The 21,334-nt window shown below is 61.8% G+C and overlaps 2 protein-coding genes across 2 annotated transcripts; both read right to left on the bottom strand.

Moving 5' to 3' along the window:
* Window positions 1-5: 5 nt before the first annotated feature.
* On the bottom strand, window positions 6-8,951 carry MVP (major vault protein; the record flags this gene model as incomplete). The annotated part of the gene is given in 16 exon segments (XM_065590962.1): window positions 6-159; window positions 233-444; window positions 715-859; window positions 1,159-1,356; window positions 2,268-2,355; window positions 2,358-2,505; window positions 3,470-3,628; window positions 4,354-4,479; window positions 5,353-5,589; window positions 6,162-6,256; window positions 6,988-7,033; window positions 7,035-7,120; window positions 7,188-7,311; window positions 7,385-7,580; window positions 7,745-7,871; window positions 8,797-8,951. Coding segments are annotated over 15 exon segments (2,136 nt in total), but the record flags the coding sequence as incomplete, so codon positions are not given.
* A 3,852-nt stretch (window positions 8,952-12,803) lies between these two features.
* LOC135983289 (uncharacterized) lies at window positions 12,804-20,941 on the bottom strand. Its single transcript, XM_065594126.1, has 2 exons — window positions 14,111-20,941; window positions 12,804-13,339 (listed from the first exon to the last, which is right to left on the bottom strand). Exon 1 carries the CDS (start codon window positions 18,862-18,864, stop codon window positions 17,626-17,628), a length of 1,239 nt encoding a protein of 412 aa, XP_065450198.1. The 5' UTR covers window positions 18,865-20,941; the 3' UTR covers window positions 12,804-13,339; window positions 14,111-17,625.
* Between the last annotated feature and the right edge of the window lie 393 nt (window positions 20,942-21,334).

Below are 21,334 nucleotides of genomic sequence, written 5' to 3'. Positions count from 1 at the left end.
AACCTTCCCCTGACCCCCCATCGCCCCCCCCGTTCCCCCAACCTCAGGGCCTCCAGCTCCAGCAGCTCCTTCCGGGCTCGCTCAGCCTCCGCCTGGTCCAGGATTTTCTGCCGCTCCAGCCGCCCCCGGGCCTCCTGTTCCAGCCGCTCGGCCTCGTGCCTGGGGGAGACGGGCTGGGGTCAGGGGGGCTGGGGCAGGGCTGGGGGGGAACCGGCCCCGGGGGAGCCCGTACCTGGCGGCCGCCTCCTGGGAGTTGGTGGTGATCTCGATGGCCAACTGGACACTCCTCTGCAGCGCGTCCCGCGTGCGCTGGTCCACCGGCTCCACGCTCTGGATGTCCACGCTGCTCACCACCAGCCCGTTCTGGGGGAAGCGCAGACAGCCCCGCACCTGCAGCTCCGCGTCGAAGCCGAACACGGCCGAGCAGATGATCCGGTTCGAGTTCTGGGGGCAGGGGTGGATTGTGGGGCGCTGGGGGAGCACCCAGAACCCCCATATTCCCCCGCCGCCAGCCTGGCAGGTACAACCATGGGACCCAGACGCGCGGCCAGCCCAGGGACCCTCCCGGGAAGCGGCGGACGGGGGCCCAGCTCCAGGATGCACCCCAGGGGGTTTGGGGCATGGGAGCCCAGGGCTGAGCCGGGAGGAGGCAGGCCTGGGGGGGGGGGGGGAAGTGCTGGGGGGCCGGGGGGCTGCGAGGGGGGGCCCCCGTACCTTGTGGAAGTCGTCAAAGCTGACTGAGGCCACGGCCCCGCGGATGCGGGAGGCCAGCGCTTTGCAGGCGTCTCCCACGAAGTCCGGGACACTGAAGAGCCGGGAGAGCGCTGGGGGGTCGGGGGGCGACGGCACCTCGAAGTGCCTGGGGAGGGGGGGGAACAGCGCGGTTGGGGGGGCTGGGGAACAGGCCTCCTCGGTCCCCCTCCCTGCAACCTCTGCCCCTGCACTCCCCAGGCCCCCCCCCCCCCCCCCCGCCCCAGGCAGATGGCAGTGAAGGGCCAGTGCTGGGCCCAGGGGCAGGGCCCCCAAGAGTGGCCTGGAGACCCCAAGATCGGGGCAGTGCTCGGGCTCCGGCCGGGCCAGCCAAGAGCAGGCTGGGGTGGGGGGCCCCCGACAGGGCCAGTGACACCCCCGTGCTGCCCCTCCCGCCCAGCCCCTCACCAGTTGTAGGCCAGCTGGAGCTGCAGCCGGGCGTGGTCGGCCGTCTCGATGGTGACGATGTCGGTGCAGAAGTCGGGGCCCAGCAGCAGGCAGAGCGAGCGGCGGCTGTGGGGGGTCTTGGGCCGCCCCCCCGACAAGCTGAGCACCGTGAACTGCTCGTCCGGGCCCAGCAGAACCAGCTCCGGGCCCAGCACCACCCTGCGGGGGAGGGGAAGGTGACCCCACACGCTGGGGGAGGGAGCCCCATGAGATGCATCCAGCCCCCCCGTAGATAAATCTCTGATCGTTTTCATATGACTTTACATTGTGCCTCTTCACATAACCTTGTGGTGGGTCTACCCACGTGTGACCTCGGTTTTCATGGGACTTTGTATCAAAGCCTCATATAGAAACGTATTGCCCTTGGTATAATGTTATAGCCCCTATTAAGGATAGGATAAGAGAGGAGAAAAATGTCTTTTTGCTGGGAGTAGAACAAGATCTTCCCCCACTCTCAATCAATTGCCCTGTTGAATGACCGAGGTGTGGATGAGGAAGGCGGAAGGCAGCACCTCCAGACAGCCTCAACCCTTGGAGAGGGGCTGGGAGCCAGACCCAAGGACAATAAACGTGTCAAGTGGGCTCATTAAAGACAAGCAGACATACTGACGGCCTCGGGGGTTAGGAGACAGCACCTTCTTTTGGGAACCCCCTCTTTGCAGCATTGGGACAACACCCAAAGAAAGCAGCACAAAGGACCAATGGACACAGACACAGAGTTTGCATGAGAGGGAAGTGGCTATAAACGTGAGGTGTTTTGCACAGGACCCCGGGTCTCCTCTTGTCACCATTGGAGCATCGATCCGGATCGGCAGAAGCCCGGCTCCACCCCTCCCCCATCTAACTCGCCTGGCCAGTGCAGTTAAGGGGAGCAACTAGTTGGTAACAACAACAAGACGGAGTGTGTATGTGTGTGTGTGTGTGAGAGTGTGATTATAGATCTATCATATGCATATGATACAGTGTTCATGAATACCTGTATTACTAATAAAAGTGGTGTTTTGCCTTATTCCCCTGAAAAGATCCCGTGCAGTACTTTAAGTACAACACCCCGCCTGCCCCCTGCTCACCTGGACTTCCGCTCCTGGTAGTCGTACACCTGCACAGCAGCGTTGTGGGGCACCCGGTAACTCACCACCCGCGACATGTTGCGGGGCGGTCCTCGCATTCTTGGGGGGGCCCCCTGAAGCGGTCGGCCACGGGGTCCCGGCCCGAGGACAGCAGGGCCTCCACGGTGGGGGGCAGCTCCTTATCCCATAGCTCCTCATCCTGCGTCATCTTGTAGGTGTGACCGATCACCGCCCGCACCTGGGGAGAGGGGGGAGTCAATGGGGGGCTCAGGAGCCCATGGGGGGCAGGGGTATGGGGCACTGGTGGTGAGTGGGGCAGGCCAGGAGCAGTGGGGGGCAGGGATATTGTAGATAAATCTCTGATAATTTTCAGATGACTTTACATTGTGCCTCTTCACATAACCTTGTGGTGGGTCTACCCACGTGTGACCTCTGTTTTCATGGGACTTTGTATCAAAGCCTCATTTAGAAACTTTGCATTGCCCTTGGTATAATATTATAGCCCCTCAGGATAGAATAAGATAGAAGAAAAATGTCTTTTTGCTAGGAGAACAAGAGCTCTCCCCCCCAACTCTTAATCAATTGCCCTGTTGAATGAATGAGGTGTGGATGAGCAAGGCATGGAAGGCAGCACCTCCAGACAGCCTCAACTGTTGGAGAGGGGCTGGGAGCCAGACCCAAGGACAATAAAACGTGTCAAGTGGGCTCATTAAAGACAAGCAGACATACCGACGGCCTCCGGGGTTAGAAGCAAGCACCTTCTTTTGGAAACACCCTCTTTGCAGCATTGGGACAACACCCAGAAGGAAGCAGCACAAAGGACCAATGGACACAGACACAGAGTTTGAATGTGTTATAGATTTGCATAAGAGGAAAGCTGCTATAAAAGTGAGGTGTCTTGCAGAGGACCCCGGGTCTCGTCTTGTCAACATGGGAGCATCGATCCGGATCGGCAGAAGCCCGGCTCCACCCCCTCCCCCATCTAACTCACCTGGCCAGTGCAGTTAAGGGGAGCAACGTGTGAGTGCATGAGTGTAATATATATATCATATGCATATGATACACTGTTAATGAATACATGTATTACTAATAAATGTGGCATTTTGCCTTATTCCCCCTGAAAAGATCCTGTGCAGTACTTAAAGTACAACAATATGGGGCACTGCGGGAGGCCGGGGGGCAGGGTTTGGGGCCCCGCTCACCTTGCCTGTCTTGATGTCACGCACGTAGACCCCCTCGTTCTCGCCCAGGAGGATGGTACAGCGCCGCTCCAGCACCTCCACCTCTGCCGGCGGCACGTACTCCCGGGGCCCCCAGATAATCCAGCGATCGCCCGGCTTCCGGCGCAGCTCACCACCGTCCTGCGGGTGGCAGAGATCCCAGTGCCCCTCGCTCCCGACCCGCAAGCCGCCTGCCCCCCCAGCTCTCCCGGTGCCCCTCACTCCCGACCCGCAGCCCCTGCTAGCCCAGCCCTGCCTCCCCCAACTCTGCCGATGCCCCTCACTCCCGACCCGCAGCCCCTGCCATCCCTGCCCTGCCCCCTCCAGCTCTGCCAGTGCCCCTCACTCCCGACCCGCAGCCCCCTGCCCTCCCGCAACTCTGCCGGTGCCCGTCTCCCGACCCGCAGCCCCCTGCCAGCCCAGCCCTGCCCCCCCAGCTCTGCCAGTTCCCCTCACTCCCGGCCCGCAGCCCCCTGCCCCCCCCAGCTCTGCCGGTGCCCCTCACTCCTGGCCCGCAGCCCCCTGCCCCCCCCAGCTCTGCCGGTGCCCCTCACTCCCGGCCCGCAGCCCCCTGCCCCCCCCCAGCTCTGCCGGTGCCCCTCACTCCCGACCCGCAGCCCCCTCCTAGCCCAGCCCTGCTCCCGCCCCCCAGCTCTGCCGGTGCCCCTCACTCCCGACCCACAGCCCCTGCTAGACCAGCCCTGCCCCCCCCCAGCTCCGCCGGTGCCCCTCACTCCCGACCCGCAGCCCCTGCCCCCCCCAACTCTGCCGGTGCCCCTCACTCCCGACCCGCAGCCCCCTGCCCCCCCCAACTCTGCCGGTGCCCCTCACTCCCGACCCGCAGCCCAGCCCTGAGCTTCCCCCACCTCATCCAAGTCCTCCAGCTTGCTCAGGGCCCGCAGCAGCAGCCCTTCGTCCTCTGAGAGGATGTAGATGTCCTGGATCCCGTCCTTCAGAGACTCCCCTGGCTGGAGGAAGAACGACTTCTCCCCCTGGAGCAATGAATGGGGATGGGGGGGGCTCCGTGAGAATTTCCACAGTACCCAAGAAATATGGGGCGCATGTATGGGCATGTAGTCTAGGTAATATGGGAATATCAGTTACTGTGCATATAAACTAGAAAATACGGCAAGACCATGCCTCAATGAATATTTTATTCCTTTTCCCACTTATTGCCGTAGAAACAAGGCAACACCTGCCCAGGTAGTCTGCAAAATACGGTTAGACCCACCCGGCTCCAAGGTGAGGAGCTGCTGCTTCTATTATTCGCCGTATAGCCTAGAAAATACAGTAAGCTCTTGCCTATAGTCTAGGAATTACGGTAACCCCCCCTTCCAAAGTGGAATACATTAACCATCTGCTCCTATACCCTGGGTAATACGGTACCTCCTCCCCCCCCCCCCCCCCGCCGCCTCCAGCTGTAGCCTATGACCTGGCAACAGCCACTCCCCGCCCCCACCATCTATAACTGCAGCTATATTCTGGTATATACGGTAGCTGGCTCCTAGGTTAACCATCGCAGTCTAACTACAGCTGTCGCTTTATTTCTACTAATTACGGTAGACGCAGCCATTCTGGGTCCCATTCGGTTACCGTACTTACTAGGATACAGGAGGCTACAAGGAGGCGGTAATTAGAAGGGTAACTATGACATCCCGTAGAGGCACATCATTACCATAATTACTAGCATAAACGTGCCCCACAGCTATACATAGGGGTACTGTAGTTATGTCAGGGAAACAAAACTACCGTATATGTTAGAATAAACCTGTACCAATAATATTTGCTACCGTATTTCCTACAGGACACGTGGCCTGGAGTTCACACTAGTACCAGATTGTCATGGACACACATGGCCGCTATACCTTGATCACCTTCTCCTGGCCCAGCTGCGGCTTGCCGTTGGGCCCCACGGGGTCGCACACCACGCAGTACTGGCGGCTGCTCAGTGTGGTGATGTCCACAATGCCCACCACCTCCTCGTAGACGTCCGGGATGTAGGCCTCGCTCTGCGCTAGCGTCACCAGCCACTCCTCCCCCGTCCGGCGCACCGTGTCCTGCGGGTCCCGGAAGGTCTTGGTGGCGCGGAGATGCAGCGCCCTCTACGGGGGAAAGGGGAACACGGTCGTCGGCATGAGGGGAGCCGGGTCCTGGCTATTCCCTCCTTCCCCAAGGACCCCCGACTCCAGCCCATGTCCACCTACTCTCCCCTGCCCAAGACCCCCCTCTTCCCCACGGTCCCCCACATCTTCCCTTTGTCCATGGGGTCGACCCCACACCACTCCTTCCCCCCTAGCTCACATCCAGCTTCCCCCATTTTCCTCCCCGTCCCGGACCAGATCCATTTCACTCCCTCCTGACCCTGGACTCTCCCATCCCCTCCGCTCCCAGACAGCTCCATGCCCCAATCTCATCCTGTCCCCCGACCGAGGCTGGGAACCCTCCAACCTCAGTCCCACCCCCTCAGCCAATAAGGAGGCCACCTCACAGCAAGGGAGCTCCTCCCCCGAGTTGGGAACCCAGCCCCAGCCTGTCCTTCCCACCCCAGCACCCCCACCCACCCCAGTGCAGATCGCGCACACACACACACCGGTGCAGAACACACACACACACACACACAGTGCAGATCACACATCGACTGCCACCAGCACCCCTTGCCCACCCCTCCACTCACCTTTTCTGTCAGCAGAAAAGCATCCACAATGTCAACCACCTCCTCAAACACGCCAGGGAGATACGCACCCACTCGCTTCACCAGCCACTCCTCACCTGGGGGGGGAGAGAAACATGGCTACACGTGCGGAGCGACGGGCACCGGCAGAGCTGGGGGACGCAGGGCTGGGCTAGCAGGGGGCTGCGGGTCGGGAGGGAGGGGCACCAGCAGAGCTGGGCGGGGGGGCAGGGCTGGGCTAGCAAGGGGGCTGCGGGTCGGGAGTGAGGAGCACCGGCAGAGCTGGGGGGGGCAGGGCTGGGCTGGTAGGGGGCTGTGGGTCGAGAGTGAGGGGCACTGGCAGAGCTGGGGGGGGCAGGGCTGGGCTGGCAGGGGCTGCGGGTCGGGAGTGAGGGGCACCGGCAGAGCGGGGGGGGGGCAGGGCTGGGCTGGTACGGGGCTGTGGGTCGGGAGTGAGGGGCACTGGCAGTGCTGGGGGGGGGCAGGGCTGGGCTAGGCTAGCAGGGGGCTGTGGGTCGAGAGTGAGGGGCACCGGCAGAGCTGGGGGGGGCTGGGCTGGTAGGGGGCTGTGGGTCGGGAGTGAGGGGCACCGGCAGAGCTGGGGGGGGCTGGGCTGGTAGGGGGCTGTGGGTCGGGAGTGAGGGGCGCGGCAGGCCGGGGGGGGGCAGGGCAGGGGGCTGTGGGTCGGGAGTGAGGAGCGCAGCAGTCTGGGGGGGTGCGGGCAGGGCAGGGGGCTGTGGGTCGGGAGTGAGGAGCGCAGCAGTCTGGGGGGGTGCGGGCAGGGGGCTGCGGGTCGGGAGTGAGGGGCGTGGCAGGCTGGGGGGGGTACCTGTGACGCGCCGGGTCCCCTCCCGGTCCGTACACTCCTTGCGGGCCCCGGAGCCGGATGGCCTGGTTGTGGCGGATGACGGTCGCCTGGCTGATTTCCACCACCTCCACCTCGGTGCGCGGGATGTAGGTGCCTGCGGGAGGCTGGCGTTAGCCGTGGCCGGCCGGGCTCCGCCCCAGCCCCCAGCCCAGCCCACTCACCTGGCCCCTCAAAGAGGAATTCGTCCCCAGCCACGTACTTCTCCCCCTGGTCGTCCTCAAAATCCAGCAGGGCCTTGAGGTGCAGGGCGGTGTCCGGCAGCACCACCTGCAGGGCCGTGATCCCCTGGGGGGAGAGGGGGGTCAGGGTGAGGCTCGGGGGCGCGCTGGCTCCGGGCCCGCCTGGGGCTGGGCGTTACCTGCTGGATCTCCTCCCCTGGGTAGAGGGGGAAGGGGGGCTGGCTGAGCCGGATCTCCAGGTCCGCGTGCCGCAGCAGCGCCTGCCCCGAGGCATCGAACTGCACCCCGGCACCCGGCGCCCGCAGCACAGGGTTCAGCACCGCGCAGTAGTGCCGGGGGGGCACCGTCACCATCTTGGCGGGGGGAAAGACGACCCTGCGGGGCGGGGGGAACACATCATGGGGGTGCTGGGAACCGACCCTGTGACCCCCCAGCCCCCATACACCCCGCCCCCTGGCCTCCCCCGTCCCATCCCCTCCCAAGCAGCACAACCCCTCTGCCCCCCGGCCCAGGCCTGCCCCAGCTCCGGCGCCCCTCACCGCTCATTGTCCTGGCGGATGTAGGTCTGCGGCCCCACCTCCACGCGGGTCACGTTGGAGTTCTGGTCCAGCACGTGGATGTAGTGGTGCGGGGGGATGCGGATGATGGACTCCTCGGCCATGTTGGCTGGGGGGGGGCGGGGGATTAGCAGCCCCCGGATCAGCCCCAACCCAGCCCCCAATCCCAACGCAAATGGAGCAACCGGCCCAGCCGTGTTCCCAGAACCCTCTGCACTAGGGCCCCGCTCGCGGCTCCCTGCCAGCCCCAATCGGACCTGACCCACGGCCCCGGGCACCCACACTAGGATCTCCGCCCCCCCCGAGAATTTCCCCTCTGGTGAGAACCCGCCCACTTTACAGCCCTAATCCCAGAGCAAACACAGCAACCAACGCCCAGCCGCGTTCCCAGAACCCTCTGCAGCAGGGCCCCGCCCGCACCAGGACCGACCCCCCCCCATATCACATTGTCGGGGCACCCGCGCCAGGGCTGACCCCCCCATCCTGCACCTGGGGCGCCCGCACCAGGACCACCCCCACCATATCACACTCTCGGGGCACCCGCGCCAGGGCCGACCCCCCCATCCTGCACCTGGGGAGCCCGCACCAGGACCACCCCCACCATATCACACTCTCGGGGCACCCGCGCCAGGGCCGACCCCCCCATCCTGCACCTGGGGAGCCCGCACCAGGACCAACCCCCCCCCCCGATATCACACTCTCGGGGCACCTGCACCAGGGCCGACCCCTCCCCTGTCCCGTGCCCGGGGTGCCCGTGCCAGGACCGCCCCCCCCAATATCCTACACTTGGGGCGCCCGTGCCAGGACCGACCCCCCCCAGTGCATCAGTGTCAGGGTCCCCCCAGTACTAGCCCCGGGTTGCCTGGTGACCATCTAAGCAGTGACTCAGGTTTGCGGGGGAGGGGGGTGTTTGGGGGCAATCCCCAGGCCTGACCTCAGAGCCCCCCACGCCTGCCCCTCGTTGGGCTGGGCTGGGCTGGGCGCCCCCTCCCGCTGCTGCCCCCCAGGGCTGGGCCCCCCCTCCACAAACCTACCAGCTGCTTCCTGCAGGGCCCAGCTGGGACTGAGCCGGACCCGCCCAGGGCTGGGGCTGGGAGGGACTCGCTTAAAGGGGCAACGGAGCCGCCCCCGCAGTCCTGGGCCGGTGGACCCCCTTTCCCCCGGCTCACAGCCCCCCCCAGTCCTGGGCCCCCCCCGAATCACAGCCCCCCCCAGTCCTGGGCCCCCCTTCCCCCTTCTCACAGCCCCCCCCAGACCTAGGCCCCTCCTTCCCCTGGCTCACAGCCCCCCCAGACCTGCCCCCCATTCCCCCGACTCACAGCCCCCCCCAGTCCTGGGCCCCCCCTTCCCCCAGCTCACAGCCCCCCCAGCCCTGGGCCCCTCCCTTCCCCCGGCTCACAGCCCCCCCAGCCCTGGGCCCCTCCCTTCCCCCGGCTCACAGCCCCCCCCAGACCTGGACCCGCCCATTCCCCCAGCTCACAGCCCCCCCCAGTCCTGCCCCCCCCCGTCCCCCGACTCACAGCCCCCCCCCAGTCCTGGGCCCCCCTTCCCCCTTCTCACAGCCCCCCCCCCAGACCTAGGCCCCTCCTTCCCCTGGCTCACAGCCCCCCCAGACCTGCCCCCCATTCCCCCGACTCACAGCCCCCCCCAGTCCTGGGCCCCCCCTTCCCCCAGCTCACAGCCCCCCCAGCCCTGGGCCCCTCCCTTCCCCCGACTCACAGCCCCTCCCAGACCTGGACCCCCCAGACCTGGTCTGGCCAATCCCCCAGCTCACAGCCCCCCCCAGTCCTGGCCCCCCCGTCCCCCGACTCACAGCCCCCCCCCAGTCCTGGGCCCCCCTTCCCCCTTCTCACAGCCCCCCCCAGACCTAGGCCCCTCCTTCCCCTGGCTCACAGCCCCCCCAGCCCTGGGCCCCTCCCTTCCCCCGACTCACAGCCCCTCCCAGACCTGGACCCCCCAGACCTGGACCCACCCATTCCCCCAGCTCACAGCCCCCCCAGTCCTGGGCCCCCCCCTCTTCCCCTGGCTCACAGCCCCCCCCAGACCTGCCCCCCCCATTCCCCTGGCTCACAGCCCCCCCCCAGTCCTGGGCCCCCCTTCCCCTTTCTCACAGCCCCCCCCAGACCTGGCCCCGCCCATTCCCCCAGCTCACAGCCCCCCCAATCTTGGCCCCTCCCTTCTCCCGGCTCACAGCCCCCCCCAGACCTGGACCCCCCAGCCCTGGGCCCCTCCCTTCCCCCGGCTCACAGCCCCCCCCCAGCCCTGGGCCCCTCCCTTCCCCCGGCTCACAGCCCCCCCAGCCCTGGGCCCCTCCCTTTCCCCGGCTCACAGCCCCCCCCCCAGTCCTGGGCCCCCACCTTCCCCCCGGCTCACAGCCCCCCCCCAGCCCTGCCCCCCCCTCACAGCGCCCCCCCTGTCCTGGGCCCCCCCTTCCCCCAGCTCACAGCCCCCCCAGTCCTGGGCCCCCCCTTCTCCCGGCTCACAGCCCCCCCAGTCCTGGGCCCCCCCTTCTCCGGCTCACAGCCCCCCCACTCCTGCCCCCCCTTTCCCCATCTCAGTCCCCCCAGACCTGGGCCCTCCTTCCTCCGACTCACAGCCCCCCCCAGTCCTGGGGCCCCCTTCTCACAGACCCCCCAGACCTGGGACCCCCTTTCCCCAGCTCACAGACCCCCCAATCCTGGGCCCCCTTCACCTGCTCACAGCCCCCCCCCCCAGTCCTGGGCCAGTGGACCCCCCTTCCCATCACAGCGCCCCCAGTCCTGGGCCCCGTGATGAAGCAGGGAGGGGGGTGGAGCCCCACACGGGGGGGGGGGTTGGGAGGACCAGGGGCGTGGCCCGACGCGGGGGGGGGGCAGGCTGAGAGGACCCGGGGGCTGGTGTGACGCAGCAGGGAGGGGGTGGACTGGCCTGGGGGGGTCACAGAGGAGTTGGCTGGGACTAGCTGCATGGGGGGGTGCGGCAACACCTGAGCAGGTGACCCGAACCGGGCAGGGGTGGAGCCAAGGGACAGTGCCGGCTCTAGGAAGAGTGGGGCGCGATTCCTGCCGGCAAGCCCCGCCCCCAGGAATCGGGCCATGTTCCAGCCGGAGTCGCGGGGCTTGTGTCCAGACCGGTGCCGCTGGGGCTGGGGCTGGACTGGGCCGCGCCTCCCCAGAGCCCTCCTCCTTGCGCCCCCCGCCTCAGCTTACCTGCTGCCGCCCGCCCCTGCTTGTTTTCAGACTTCCCGCGAACATCTGATTCACGGGAAACAGGGGAGGGGGAGGAGCAGGGGGCGGAGCGTTCAGGGGAGGGGCGGAGGGGGAAGTGAGCTGGGGGCGGGGGTGGGGTGCACAGCTGTGGGGCCCTCTTAGGCGCGGGGCCCGATTCACTGGAATCGGCTGAATCGGCCTAAAGCCGGCCCTGCCAGGGGACACTGGCCGAAGGCTGGGGGAGGGACCGGGGGGGAGTGAGACATCTGGGGGGGGCAGTTTGGAGCTGGCTGGGAACTGGAAGGAGCCCCAGGACTGGGGTCTGAGCCCCCGGCCCCCCAGAGGGACCTGGCCGAGCTGAGGTGGAGACGGCTCCTGCAGGGTTATGATATGGGCGTGGGCCATTGTGCCGTTAGGAGTGTGATAGAATATCTCATTGGAAGGTGACAGGGCCAGAAAGAGTTAATTACCTCCCAGACTGACCTGACCCAGGGCCCAACTGTAGCGACTGGTTCAGAAGGTCTGTTCATGAGCAGAGCTGGGAAATGCAGCCGGGGCTGTTAGAGGTAGACGGGAGCTGGGTGCTCAGGGCTTGTGGGGTCAGCAAACAAGTCTGGTCTATCGCTAGAGCTTTGATTCACAGATCAAAACAGGAATATTAATATTTATGATGATACTTGAGGGAAATAGTATTATTGTCTCTATGTCTCTTTGAAGGTTGTGGTAACCTGGATCTGAACTGTTTAATGGATAAATGACCCTGTGCTAATTGCCAGGATGTTTGGAAGGAGAATTAAGCCTATTGTTTTCTCAGGCCGAAAGGCTGCTGGAAGACCCTGGGACATGATCCTACTTCATCTCAGATCTGCTTTGGGTTTCTAGAGGGGGAAATCTTAAGCCACAAGGACTGAGATCCCCAGTCACTGACTGGAGCCACCCTGAATATGGACATTGGACTATAACCTCTGGACTATTTCTAAAAGGACTTTTGGCAACGACAAGCTCATCTCTGCTGTGTCTGAACCTCAAGAATTGAATTCAAGTCTGTCTGTATATTGATCTTTTAACCAACACTCTCTCGCTTTTCTTTTTTAATACATTTTAGTTTAGTTAATAAGAATTGGCTATAGGGTGTAGTTTGGGGTAAGATCTGAGTTATAATTGGACCTGGGTGTGTGGCTGATCCTTTGGGGTTGGAAGAACCTTTTCTTTTATATGAAGAGATCAGATTGTCAGGAATCATCATCATATCTGACGTGTGTGTCCGGACGGAGGCCGGACGCTGGGCACTTTAAGGGAACTGCGTTGGTTGGACTCTGAGTAACCAGTGAGGTAATACAGAGGCTGGTTGGGAAATCTAAGTATTGGAAGATCCACCAGCGTTTGGGGTTTGGCTGCCCCGTTCTGTTTGCAGTTCACCCTGATTGAGTGACCTCAGCCGGCTCCCACGGGCAGCACCGTCACAGCCATGTGAAGGGAAGCGCCAGCGAGACGCCACCTGCCACACAACACTTGGAAAGGTGAAAACCCGGGGCGGGAGCACCCCCTGGAAAAACATTGGTGGGTGCTCATCACCCATCGGCCACTCCCTGTGGCCCCGCCCCTGCTCCCGCTCAGCTCCGCCTTCAGCACCACCGCATCCTGCGTCTCCCCCCTCCCTCCCAGCGCTTGCGCTGCGAAACAGCTGATTCGCGGGGCAGGGGGGGAGGGGGAAGAGGCGGGGCTGGGGCGGGAATTTGGGGATGGGGTTGGAACGGGGGCAGGGCCAGGGGCGGGGAAAGGGTGGGGGCGAGGGGTGGGGGGGCGCGGGCATCCACCGGCGCTGGAGAAAGTTGGCCCCTATGAGCCCCCTGGCCCCGTGTTATTGTCCTGGGGTCTGGCTCCAGCCCCTCTGCCAGGGGTGCCGCTGTCTGGAGGTGCTGCCTCCCGCCTTCCCCTCGCTCAGCCAATGGGCAAGTGATTAACGGGGACGGGGATGGGGGGGATCTTATTCTCCTCTGAGCAAAAAGCCATGTTTTTAACATTATCCCAAGGCTCAGGACACAGTTTTCTAGATAAGGATCTGATACAAAGTGGTATGAAAATAGAGGCATAATACAAAGTCACGTGAAAGTTCTGTGAAGATGTTAATGCAGAGATTTATCGACATTGTCCCCTTTTGACCTCTCAAGAACAATTCTTGGGTGGTCACCATCTAAATCTTCTGTATCTGTTTTAAAGCTGCGTATTGGGTCATGTTCTCAGCCTGTGGTTTCAGTTTGGAGTCCACGTGTTCCCCAGCGGCCCGTGCAGAGCGTTCGAGCCAACGCAGCCGGCAGGGTTAGGGGATGACCTGCTCCCTGGAAAGCTCCCAGGATCTGTGATTGTCGTCGTAGGGCGCGCAGAGGATCTGTTGCAAACAAACCAAACAATCATAACCAGGTGAATAGAACTAAAAACATGACAACTGACAACACCAGCTATAGCAACACAAATGCAAACAATCAGAATCATCATTGGGAAATACACTAAAACCATCACCACAACTGGGTACACTGACAAACAGAATGAGGCCCAAGTTTGATGCTGCAGTAGCCATCGAACTATAAAAGTCAGAGGTGGTGGGCGCCTCAGGGTGGGGGGGGAGCTGCCGCAGGGGTGGGCGCCTCAGGGTGGGGGGGGAGCTGCCGCAGGGGTGGGCGCCTCAGGGTGGGGGGGCGGGGAGCTGCCCAGGGCTCAGGGGGAGGGGGCACAAGGTGGAAGTTTCGCCTGGGGCGCAAAACATCCTTGCACCGGCCCTGGTGGGAGCACTGTGCTAATTTGTTTCTACGCTTCCAGCTTTCAGCCTCTGAACTGCAACGTCAGGAGAGCTGGTACCAGCTGAAGAGTTACAGAAACACCATGGTTATAGTGTCATGACAAAGTGTGTTCAGTGTCTGTGTCTGTCTGTGGTGGGTGTCCTGGGCTAGCATTGGGTCCAGAGAGAGAGGGAATACTACACTAGACAGGGTAAATGCCTTTTCCTCTCTCTACTTCCCCCGTCTCCAACCAAAGTATCAATCGCATCCATCTCTGGCCAAAAGACTTTGGTCCCCAGGGCATCAGGTTATTTTTTGTTAGGTTCTCTGATAATCATTTTGTTGTTGAGTTTTGTTATTGATACATTTGTATTGTTAGTTACATTTGCTTGTATTGTTAATTCCACACTTTCCTCTATGCACTCTGGTTCTACTTCCCCAAGCCCTGAAGGGCAGTTCTTGGGCCCCCATCACCTGTAAGACCTTGTGTAGATACATCTCTGATCATTTTCATATGACTTTACATTGTGCCTCTTCACATAACCTTGTAGTGGGTCTACCCACGTGTGACCTCGGTTTTCATGAAACTTTGTATCAAAGCTTCATATAGAAACGTCGTATTGCCCTTGGTATAATGTTATAGCCCCTAAGGATAGAATAAGAGAGAAGAAAAATGTCTTTTGTTAGCAGGTTTCAGAGTAGCAGCCGTGTTAGTCTGTATCTTGCATCTGATGAAGTGGGTTCTAGCCCACGAAAGCTTATGCTCAAATAAATGTGTTAGTCTCTAAGGTGCCACAAGGACTCCTGTTCTTTTTGCTAGCAGTAGAACAAGATCTTCCCGCCCAACTCTTAATCAATTGCCCTGTTGAATGACCGAGGTGTGGATGAGGAAGGTGGAAGGCAGCACCTCCAGACAGCCTGAACCCTTGGAGAGGGGCTGGGAGCCAGACCCAGGACAATAAAATGTGTAAAGTGGGCTCTCTAAAGACAAGCAGACATATTGATGGCCTCATTTTGGGAACACCCTCTTTGCAGCATTGGGACAACACTCAGAAGGAAGCAGCACAAAGGACCAACGGACACAAACACAGAGTTTGAAGCTGGTACAGATTTGCATGAGAGGGAAGGTGCTATAAATGTGATGTGTCTTGCAGAGACAACTGTGGTACCCCTAGAAAATCTTATTTGTCGTGTGTGCTGGCGGCGACTGGGGCGGCCAAAGATCCGACCGCCGCCGAAGGACCCAAAATGCTGCCCCACAAATGCTAGCGCCCTAGGCAACCACCTAGGTCACCTAATGGGTTGCACCAGCCCTGGCTCCCACCAGGGCAGACCCTGCTCAGTCTCTGCCACAGTGTGTCTGGTACCTGGGGCTGCACAAATGCTCACTAAGTGGTGCATTTCTTGTGAGTGTAAATCCTCCCTTTCCCCAGTAAAAGACATTAACACTCCAGCCAGAAAACAAATTCCGTTTTCAAAGCCCCAGCCACTTTGCCATGGCCTGGAGCTCCGAGGCAGAAGCAGGCACTGTTGTTACTGCTGCAATGGCGTTCTGGCCCTGGGAGGAGGAATCTACCCAAATGCCCCCTTCCCAGTCTCCAGGGGGTCCCAAAAGTCTGCCCCTTCTGGGGTCTCGAAAGTCCCTTCTCCTGACGTTACTGCTGCCATTGGTCTATTTGCAAATCCCAATGTTTGTTCCAGTTGTTTAATGAGGGATTTACAGCGGTTGTGGTCAGCGGGGCTCTCCCCTGTTCTAATGTGAACTTTTTGACCATTCCCTGTAATACCTGGTTTCTTTTTCCTTTTTCTTTCATGTGCTCCTGTAAGATTTGCGAGTGCTGCTCTAACTCTCTGTACCCGTCCTAAGGGCACCTACCTGGCTTTGGGTGCTAATGGACAGACATTTCCATTTCTCTGCTTCTGCAGCAGAGGCTTGTAAGTCTTCAGCGGCAGCTCCAGGGACCAGTGCTCCAAGCCGCGGGGGGGCGCCCTACCAGTCCCTGTGAGGGCGGTGTCACGGAGTGTGGGGGACTCAGGGCCCTGCACCCCCGGCTTCCTGCGATTCCCCATGACTCTCAGCCAGCCAGTAAAGCAGAAGGTTTATTTAGACGACAGGAACACAGTCCAAGACAGGTCTTGCAGGCACAGACAACAGGACCCCCCTCGGTTGGGTCCATCTTGGGGTTCCAGGGCACCCCAGCCCCTTGCGAGGTCAGAGCCCCGTCTGCCTCCCAGCCATATCACCAGCCAGCTCCTGAAACTCTCCTTCCGCGACCCCTCCCACAGCCTTTGTTCAGTTTCCCGGGCCAAGGTGTCACCTGGCCTCCAACCCCTTCCTGGGTTCTCATGTTACACGCTCAGGTATTCGCCTTCGGGCAGACTCCCATCCCCCAATGCAGACTATCCCAGCCACACTCCCCTGTCAGCATTCACAGACCACAGTAAGAACAGTCCCAGTTCGTCACATCTCACCCCTTCGAGACCGAACTGAGCAGGGTCACTTTAGCCAGTGACCCGGGGAAGTTCGAACCTACCCCCGTTCCCGTGGATGCCCCAGCATCCCTCCCATTCCTTGGTGAGAATTACACCAGGCCCCTCCAGTTTCACGCCCCCCCTTAGGTCGGGGGTGCTTGATGGCCCTCGCAGTTCGCATGTGGGAAGGTTTATGCGGCCTGTGCCCTTTTCCCACCCCCATACCTCTGGGGCTCCAACTGGGCTGTGGTCTTCTCCCAGCGCTCCAGTCTGGAGGTCTGTGCTTTGGGCTCTCTTGCTTTAGAGCCGCCCTTTTAACCTTGGCCACCCTCCGGAAAGGCTCCTCTATGCTGGGCAAGGGTCCTAAAGCCATTTTCCCCTTGTCCCAGGCCTTCCTCCCCCTCTGACAGGGGTCACAGGATCGGCAGTACTGTCGGACAGTAACAAAGACCCCAGGCCAGTAAAAGCTCCGTAGCAGCCTCTGCTGGGTACGCCAGGTTCCCTGGTGCCCTGAGAGGGGAATGTCATGGGCCCGGCACAGCAGCTGGCGGCGATACTTCTGGGGTACCACCAGCTGCCTCGTGATCCCCCCTGACTCCATTTTCCCTGGGGGAGCCCATTCTCGGTACAGGAACCCCTTCTCCCACAGGAACCTTTTCCGGCCACCTCGTCCCATGGTCTGTACCGCATTGAGGTCGGCCAGGTCCCTTATCTTCCGCAAGGAGGGATCTCTCTGCAACTCGGCCTGGAACTCAGCAGCTGGGACAGGGATGGCCACCTGCTCTTTCTCGCCCGCTGGGTCTGAAGCTGCAGCCTCCCTGAGCCGTGTCCCTGGGCGTTCCCTCCCCACCGGGTTAGGGTCCTGCGCCTCAGGCAAGGCACACCCCCCCCCCCCCAAGGCCAGGGCGCAGTGCCCCTCGCCGGCTCTGACTGCGGGTCACAACCAGTGCCTTTTGGGGGTTGCTTGGCCAGTTCTCCAGGTCCCCCCCCCATCAATACCTCAGTGGGCAAATACGGGTGTACCCCCACGTCCTTGGGGCCCTCCTTGGCCCCCCACTTCAGGTGTACCCACCATGGGCACTTTGACTGGGGTCCCACCTACCCCTGTCAGGGTCAGGTAGGTGTCGGGCACCACCCGATCTGGGGCCACCGCCTCGGGCCGGGCCAGCGTCACCTCTGTGCCCGTATCCCAGTATCCATTGACCTTCCTCCCATCCACCTCCAGGGGAACAAGGTACTCTCTCCGCAGGGACAGCCCCGCGCCCAGCGTATAAACCAAAAACCCTGAGTCTGGAGCCAGAGGAGCTGGCCTGGAGCTCTCCTCCCTCCTTAGCAGGTGGTACTCTCCCAGCCCCCCTTCCCTGGGAATGCTGCCTCTCGCCGGGCTGGGTCTCTACCCAGTCAACCCTCTGTGGGTTCGGTCTGCTCAGTCTGTCCCTGAGCCTGGGGCACTGGCCCGTATGTGGCCTCTCTGGTCACAGTGGTAGCAGCCCATGTCCCATGGGTCCCCTTGAGTGGGTCGGATGGACCTGACGCTGGATGTTCCCCTTTGGTGGGGGTTCTTCCTATTTCCTCGCTGGGAGGTCCCATGGTGACTCTCTCTCTGCGTTGTGGTGGGACTGTACCTTTGGCACTCCTCCCTGTTATCCCCTGCCCGACTGTTCACACACTCGTCGGCCAGCTGGCCTGTGTGCTGCGGGTTCTCTGGCTTTTCGTCCATCAACCATCGCCTCAGGTCGGATGGGCACTGCTCATACACGTGCTCCAGTACGACTAGGTCAAGCAGGTCCTCTTTAGTTTGGGCCCCAGCTGTCCACTTGCGGGCATACCCCTGCGCCCGGTTGGCCAGTTGTAGGTATGTGACCTCACGGGTTTTACGCTGACTCCGGAACCTTTTCCGGTACATCTCAGGGCTCAGCCCAAACTCGCGGAGCAGGGCCTTTTTGTACAGTTCGTAGTCCCCTGTCTCCGCCCCTTTCAGTCGGCTGTACACCTCCCTGGCTGTGGAGTCCAGTGAGGGGATGAGAAACTGGAGCCTGCCTGCAGGGTCAACCTGGAGCAGCTCGCAGGTATTCTCAAAGGCCGTCAGGAAGGTATCTATGTCCTCCCCCTCCTTACGCTGGGCCAGAAAGCACTTATCAAAGCTCTTTGCAGTCTTGGGTCCCCCCTCGCTCACCGCAGCCAGGGCCCCACTGCTCCTCAGCCTGGCCAGTTCCAGCTCATGCTGACGTTGTTTCTCCTTCTCTTCCCGTTCCTGCTTCAGTTCTTGCTGCCTTAACTCGAGCTCTTCTCGTCTTATCTCCCATTCGCATTCCAGCCGTATCTGTTCCAGGGACGGGGAGCTCTGCCGGGACGATCCCCTGCTGGCCGCCGGGGTCAGGGTGCCCTCGGTATTCGCTGGGCTTCCCCCAACCCCTCCCCTAGGTATAGGTAGGCAGGGTCTCGGGATGTCCTCGGCAGCAGTCTGACCCCTCCCAGCCAGGTCAGGCCCCGGGGCCCACGCTGCATCCGCCGGGCGGCTTCCCTCAGGGACAGGGCTCGGTTCATCCAAGCGATCCCCCTCCTCCAGCTGGGCAATGAGCTGTTCTTTGGTGGACCTCCCAATGCGCAGCCCCCTCTGCCTGCACAGCTCCACCAGGTCGCTCTTAAGGCGTTTAGCATACATCCTCCTGCTGGCCACTCGCCGGCCTGTGCTCTCCGCTTTCCACCATTCCCGGGGGACCCCTAGTGTGCCAGCCCCTCTTCAGGTCACCACCTCTCTGCCAGGGTCGAGCTGCAGACTCCTCCACCCCGGGACTGCTCGCTGCGATCCCCCGGGGGACCCTGTTACTGCAACAGTCCTTCTCTCTGGTCACACACTCCCAGGGGTTAATCGCCCCCTGAACCGTCTCTCTCTGACTCTTCAGCCCACCTAGTCCCCGTCGATCCTCCTTTGTTTTACTGCTCCCCAGTCACTTACTGCAGGAAGCGCCGTCCACGGGGTGCAGTAGATCCCACCTCTGCCACCAGTTGTCACGGAGTGTGGGGGGACACAAGGCCCTGCACCCCCGGCTTCCTGCGATTCACCATGACTCTCAGCCAGCCAGTAAAGCAGAAGGTTTATTTAGACGACAGGAACACAGTCCAAGACAGGTCTTGCAGGCACAGACAACAGGATCCCCCCCAGTTAGGTCCATCTTGGGGTTCCTGGGCCCCCAGCCCCCTTGGGAGGTCAGAGCCCCGTCTGCCTCCCAGCCATATCACCAGCCAGCTCCTGAAACTCCCCCTTCAGCGACCCCTCCCACAGCCTTTGTTCAGTTTCCCGGGCAAAGGCGTCACCTGGCCTCTAACCCCTTCCTGCGTTCTCAGGTTACATGCTCAGGTATTCTCCCTCGGTCAGTCTCCCATCCCGCAATGCAGACCATCACTCCACACTCTCCACTCAGCATTCAAAGACCACATTAGTCCCAGTTCATCACAGGCGGCCTTCGGTGGCTTGCCTGCAGGAGGTCCGCCAGTCGCTGAAGCCTGGAGCGGCAAAAAAGCTAGAGCCGCCCCTGAAGTCTTGGTGCAGTTTTCTGTTTTTATTTGTACATTCAGGCAGTTGAAGGGATCCCTCATTACAGGTTTTTCATAGAAGCCAAACTGCGGCTGATTCCTTTCTCATTGGAGTTGAGCGTTTACATATCAATAAGTCCCTAGTCAATTTGTCTTCTAGGTCTGAAATTGATCAGACCAAGGGCTGGGGGACAATGTCGATAAATCTCTGCATTAACATCTTCACAGAACTTTCACGTGACTTTGTATTATGCCTCTAATTTCATACCACTTTGTATCAGATCCTTATCTAGAAAACTGTGTCCTGAGCCTTGGGATAATGTTAAGAACATGGCTTTTTGCTCAGAGGAGAATAAGATCCCCCTCGTCCATCACTTGCCCGTTGGCTGAGCCAGGGGCGGCTGAGGAAGGTGGGAGGTGGCACCCCTGGGGAGGGGCTGGAGCCAGACCCCAGGACAAGAACACGGGGCCCGGGGGCTCGCTGAAGCTCAGACGTGTTGGCGGCCTCGGGGGTTAGGCGCAAGCCGAACAGCAGCGGGACCCCCCCGGAGAGACGCAGCACGAAGGCCAAACGGCCACACACAGATTTTGCGGCTGGTGCAGATTTGCGTGAGCGGGAAGCGGCGATAAATGTGAGGTGTCGGGCAGAGGCCCCCGGTCTCGTCTTGTCAACACGGGAGCGCCAATTCGGCTCCACCCCCCCATCGAACTCACCTGCCAGTGACGTTATGGGGAGCAACTAATGGGGGACAACAACAAGCCAGAGTGTGTGTGCGCGCGCGCGCATGAGAGCATGTGTGTGCGTGCGAGAGAGAGCGTGTGTGTAAGAGCGAGTGTGTGAGAGCACGCATGTGCGTGAGAGCACACGCGCGTGTGTGTGTGTGAGAGCGTGTGTGTGTGTCTGTGTGAGAGAGAGAGCGCACGTGTGTGTGTGAGATATGTCTCATATGCAGGTGATACCGTGTGGACTGATACGTGTGTTACCAATCAATGTGGCGTTTGCCTCTCCCCCGAAAAGATCCCGGACAGGGCGCTAAGTACAATGGGGGGGGGGGGTCCTCTGGACACCCCCCTCTCACCAACTGACTAAGCTGCTCTTCCCCTCCCAGTGCTTCCCCATCACCCTCTGGCTGCCCCCCTCAGCCCCACCCCGCCAGGCTCAGAACCGCCCCCCTCGGCCCCACCCCTCCAGGCACAGAACCGCCCCCCCCCCCCCAGCCCCACCCCGCCAGGCTCAGAACCGCCCCCCTCGCCCCCACCCCGCCAGGGACAGAACCGCCCCCCCCAGCCCCACCCCGCCAGGCTCAGAACCGCCCCCCTCGCCCCCACCCCTCCAGGCAGAGAACCGCCCCCCTCGGCCCCACCCCTCCAGGCAGAGAACCGCCCCCCTCGGCCCCACCCCCATCCCTGTACAGTGCATGGCAGCCCCACAGCATGCGCTCCCTCATGCGCCCGGCCCCTGGGTGATGTACGCCGGGAGCCCGGCCGGCGCCGCAGGGCATTGTGGGAGGTGGGCTCCCAAGGGGCACTGGGGGCCGATATGGGACCTGATGCGTTCTCTCAGCCGGGGGCGGTCGTGAGGGGGCCCGTGAAAGGGG

This window comes from Chrysemys picta, chromosome 4 (assembly GCF_011386835.1).
Source record: "Chrysemys picta bellii isolate R12L10 chromosome 4, ASM1138683v2, whole genome shotgun sequence".
Classification (NCBI taxonomy): domain Eukaryota; kingdom Metazoa; phylum Chordata; order Testudines; family Emydidae; genus Chrysemys; species Chrysemys picta.
Note: the sequence above shows the minus strand (reverse complement) of the source record. Positions and strands in the feature narration are given on the sequence as shown.

Coding starts and splice junctions, on each gene's coding strand:
- LOC135983289 (XM_065594126.1), bottom strand. CDS start 18,864: ATGTATGCTAAACGCCTTAAGAGCGACCTGGTGGAGCTGTGCAGGCAG.